Source organism: Branchiostoma floridae, chromosome 13 (genome assembly GCF_000003815.2).
Source record: "Branchiostoma floridae strain S238N-H82 chromosome 13, Bfl_VNyyK, whole genome shotgun sequence".
In the NCBI taxonomy this organism is placed as follows: domain Eukaryota; kingdom Metazoa; phylum Chordata; class Leptocardii; order Amphioxiformes; family Branchiostomatidae; genus Branchiostoma; species Branchiostoma floridae.
This window is the reverse complement of record NC_049991.1, coordinates 13,245,133-13,246,987: the sequence shown is the minus strand read 5'-3', so window position 1 is coordinate 13,246,987 and position 1,855 is coordinate 13,245,133. Positions and strand designations below refer to the sequence as shown.

Genomic DNA, 1,855 nt, shown 5'->3' with positions numbered 1-1,855 from the left:
GGAGCTTCAGTAGTTGGCTTGTCCGTATTTGGAACTTCCAGTAGTTGGACTGCCCGTAGTAGGAGCTTCAGTAGTTGGACTGGCAGTAGTAGGAGCTTCCGTAGTTGGAGCGCCAGTAGTTGGAGCTTCAGTAGTTGGACTTTCCGTAGTTGGAGCTTCAGTAGTTGGACTGTCCGTAGTAGGAGCTTCAGTAGTTGGACTGGCAGTAGTAGGAGCTTCAGTAGTTGGACTGGCAGTAGTAGGAGCTTCAGTAGTTGGACTGTCCGTAGTAGGAGCTTCAGTAGTTGGACTGGCCGTAGTGGGAGCTTCAGTAGTTGGACTGTCCGTAGTGGGAGCTTCAGTAGTTGGACTGGCCGTAGTAGGAGCTTCAGTAGTTGGACTGTCCGTAGTAGGAGCTTTAGTAGTTGGGCTGGCAGTAGTAGGGGCTTCAGTAGTAGGAGCTTCAGTAGTTGGACTGGCCGTAGTAGGGGCTTCAGTAGTAGGAGCTTCAGTAGTAGGAGCCTCAGTAGTTGGGCTGGCTGTAGTAGGAGCTTCAGTAGTTGGGCTGGCTGTAGTAGGAGCTTCAGTAGTAGGACTCACAGTAGTAGAAGGAGCAGTAGAAGGGGGTACAGTTGTTGCAGGCTGTGTAGTAGCTGACTCTGTGGTAGGGGCTTGTGTTGTCGTCATGGCAGTTGCCGACGCTTCAGTTGTTGCGACCGTAGTTGCGATAGGAGGCTCTGTGGTAGGAGGGTATGTGGTGGAAGGTTCAGTGGTAGGTGATTCTGTGGTTACAGGGTTTGTGGTAGATGGGATTGTGGTAACAGCCCTCGAGGTAGGGTGTACAGTACTTGGCAGTTCTGTTGTGGGTGCTTATGTAGTGGCGGGTTCGGTAGTGAGGGGTGCTGTTGTGGGAGGATTCGTTGTCACACGCTCTGTAGTGGGAGGTGAAGTAGTAAGAGGTTCTGTTGTAGGAGGTTCGGTTGTGGGAGGTTCTGTAGTAGGGGGTTCGGTTGTGGGAGGTTCTGTAGTAGGGGGTTCAGTGGTGGGGATTTCTGTAGAAGGGGGTTCAGTGGTGGGAGGTTCTGTAGTAGACGGTATAGTGGTGGGAGATTCTGTAGTAGGGGGTTCGGTCGTGGGAGGTTCTGTAGTAGGGGGTTCGGTTGTGGGAGGTATCGTAGTAGGAGGTTTGGTTGTGGGAGGTTCTGTAGTAGGGGGTAAAGTGGTGGGAGGTTCTGTTGTAGGGGGTTCGGTTGTGGGGGTTTCTGTAGAAGGGGGTACAGTGGTGGGGGTTTCTGTAGAAGGGGGTAAAGTGGTGGGAGGTTCTGTAGTAGGGGGTTCGGTTGTGGGAGGTTCTGTTGTAGGGGGTTCGAATGTGGGAGGTTCTGTTGTAGGGGGTACAGTGGTGGGAGGTTCTGTTGTAGGGGGTACAGTGGTGGGAGGTTCTGTTGTAGGGGGTACAGTGGTGGGATGTTCTGTAGTAGGGGGTACAGTGGTAGGAGGTTCGGTAGTAGGGTGTTCGGTTGTGGGAAGTTCTGTAGTAGGGGGTACAGTGGTAGGAGGTTCTGTAGTAGGGGGTTCGGTCGGGGGAGGTTCTGTAGTAGGGGGTACAGTGGTGGGAGGTTCTGTAGTAGGGGGTACAGTGGTGGGAGGTTCTGTTGTAGGGGGTAAAGTGGTGGGAGGTTGTGTAGTAGGGGGCACAGTGGTAGGAGGTTCTGTAGTAGGGGGTTCAGTTGGGGGAGGTTCTGTGGTAGGGGGTACAGTGGTGGGAGGTTCTGTAGTAGGGGGTACAGTGGTGGGAGGTTCTGTAGTAGGGGGTTCGGTTGTGGGAGGTTCGGTAGTAGGGGGTACACTGGTGGGAGGTTCTGTTGTAGGGGGT

The 1,855-nt window shown here is 53.7% G+C and overlaps 2 protein-coding genes across 2 annotated transcripts in view; both read right to left on the bottom strand.

Annotated features, from left to right (window-relative positions):
- LOC118428516 (mucin-2-like) overlaps positions 1–790 on the bottom strand; it is a 7,635-nt gene extending 6,845 nt beyond the window's left edge. The window contains exon 1 of the mRNA XM_035838605.1: positions 51–790. Coding sequence (XP_035694498.1) covers positions 51–666 — 616 coding nt within the window. The 5' untranslated portion in view covers positions 667–790. The remainder of the gene's footprint in view (positions 1–50) is intronic.
- Positions 783–1,855, bottom strand: part of LOC118428515 (salivary glue protein Sgs-3-like) — an 8,271-nt gene continuing 7,198 nt past the window's right edge. The window contains exon 2 of the mRNA XM_035838604.1: positions 783–1,841. Within this exon, the coding sequence (XP_035694497.1) occupies positions 850–1,841 (992 nt within the window). The 3' untranslated portion in view covers positions 783–849. The remainder of the gene's footprint in view (positions 1,842–1,855) is intronic.